Genomic DNA, 1348 nt, shown 5'->3' with positions numbered 1-1348 from the left:
GGCCCAGACCCAGCCACCGAAGAGGAGGCTGGAGTCGGTGGTGGAGGAGGGGGCGGCCGTGCCGGGACCTGTCCCTGGTGCATGGGGACCAAAGGGACATCGGGGACGGCAGCGTCTGTCCATCAGGGCGTAGATAAGGGGGTTGATGCAGCTGTTGATGAAGGCCAGGCAGGTGCTGACGGCCACCACCCACCTCAGGGCCACCTCTTGCCGCTGGGACAGGACCAGCGTCCCCTTGGCGAGGAAGAAGAGCAGCACCTTGCAGGCGTTGAGGGGCAACCAGGAGCAGAGGAAGGCTGCGACGATGGTGATGATGGCACGGTGGGAGCGCCGGACACCCTTGCCCAGCCGGACGTGGCGCTGGAGCTGGCAGTAGATGGAGCAGTAGCAGAAGGAGATGACCCCCAAGGGCAGGAGGAAGGTGAGGAAGACCATGGCGAGGCTGAAGTCCTCTCCATCTTCATCCCAGCAGTCGTCCCCGTCCAGCTGCCGGTACACCAGGGACGGGGTGCCCAGGAGGAGGGACGCTGCCCAGATGATGCCGCAGGTGATGTGGATGTGCCTCTGGGAACCCATCATCTTGGTGTCCAGCACCTTCCTGATGACCAGGTAGCGCTCCACGCTGAGGGCGGTGAGGAAGAGGATGCTGGAGCAGCGGTTGACAGCGATGACATAGCTGCTCACCTTGCAGAGCCCTTCGCCCAGCGGCCACCGGTTCCCCCGCACCCCCGCTGCCACCCAGAAGGGCAAGGTGCAGACGAAGATGACATCAGCCACCGCCAGGTTCAGCACGAAGGTGTCCACCATCCTTTTGCCCCCGCTCTTCTTGGCCATCAGCACGATGACGAAGAGGTTCCCCACAAGGCCGAGGAGGAATATGAAGGAGTAGAGGATGGGGATGAAGACAGAGGTGAAGAAGACCTCCCATCCAGAGGAGACCTCCCAGTTCCCCGTCACACTGGTCACCGGTGGGTAATCGTAGTCGGCCGAGCCAGCGAGCTCCTCGGGAGCCATGGCGGTGGCCGGGTGCTCTCCCCGGTGCCCAGGGCGGTGCTCGCCGCACCCAGTGGTTGGGTTGTTGATCTGAGATCTGCTCAAAAACAGCATCTCGCACTTCCTTTCCAACGGGGCAAGGGCTTTGGGGTAGAAGGGGCAGGGAGCGAAGCGCATTTAATTTTGGAAACAGAAAAAAAAAACAATGAGAAGAAAGAAACCCCCAAAAAAAGAGGGGGGAGAGGAAGACCAGGGGGGTGGGGAAGGCTCTGCATCACCCGGTGGTGGCTGAAGGTCTTGGGTGGACACCAGCCTGCATCTGGGACGGTGGGACCACCACCAGACCAAACTACCA

General features: G+C 61.9%; 1 protein-coding gene across 1 annotated transcript in view; it reads right to left on the bottom strand.

The window, feature by feature from the left end:
- The window catches only part of GPR25 (G protein-coupled receptor 25), a gene marked incomplete at its 3' end in the record, with an annotated part of 6398 nt that extends 5384 nt beyond the window's left edge, over positions 1-1014 (bottom strand). The window contains exon 1 of the mRNA XM_035901701.1: positions 10-1014. Coding sequence (XP_035757594.1) covers positions 10-1014 — 1005 coding nt within the window. The remainder of the gene's footprint in view (positions 1-9) is intronic.
- Positions 1015-1348: the final 334 nt, after the last annotated feature.

Source organism: Egretta garzetta, unplaced genomic scaffold (genome assembly GCF_000687185.1).
Source record: "Egretta garzetta isolate BGI_Z169 unplaced genomic scaffold, ASM68718v1 scaffold1461, whole genome shotgun sequence".
Taxonomy (NCBI): domain Eukaryota; kingdom Metazoa; phylum Chordata; class Aves; order Pelecaniformes; family Ardeidae; genus Egretta; species Egretta garzetta.
Note: the sequence above shows the minus strand (reverse complement) of the source record. Positions and strands in the feature narration are given on the sequence as shown.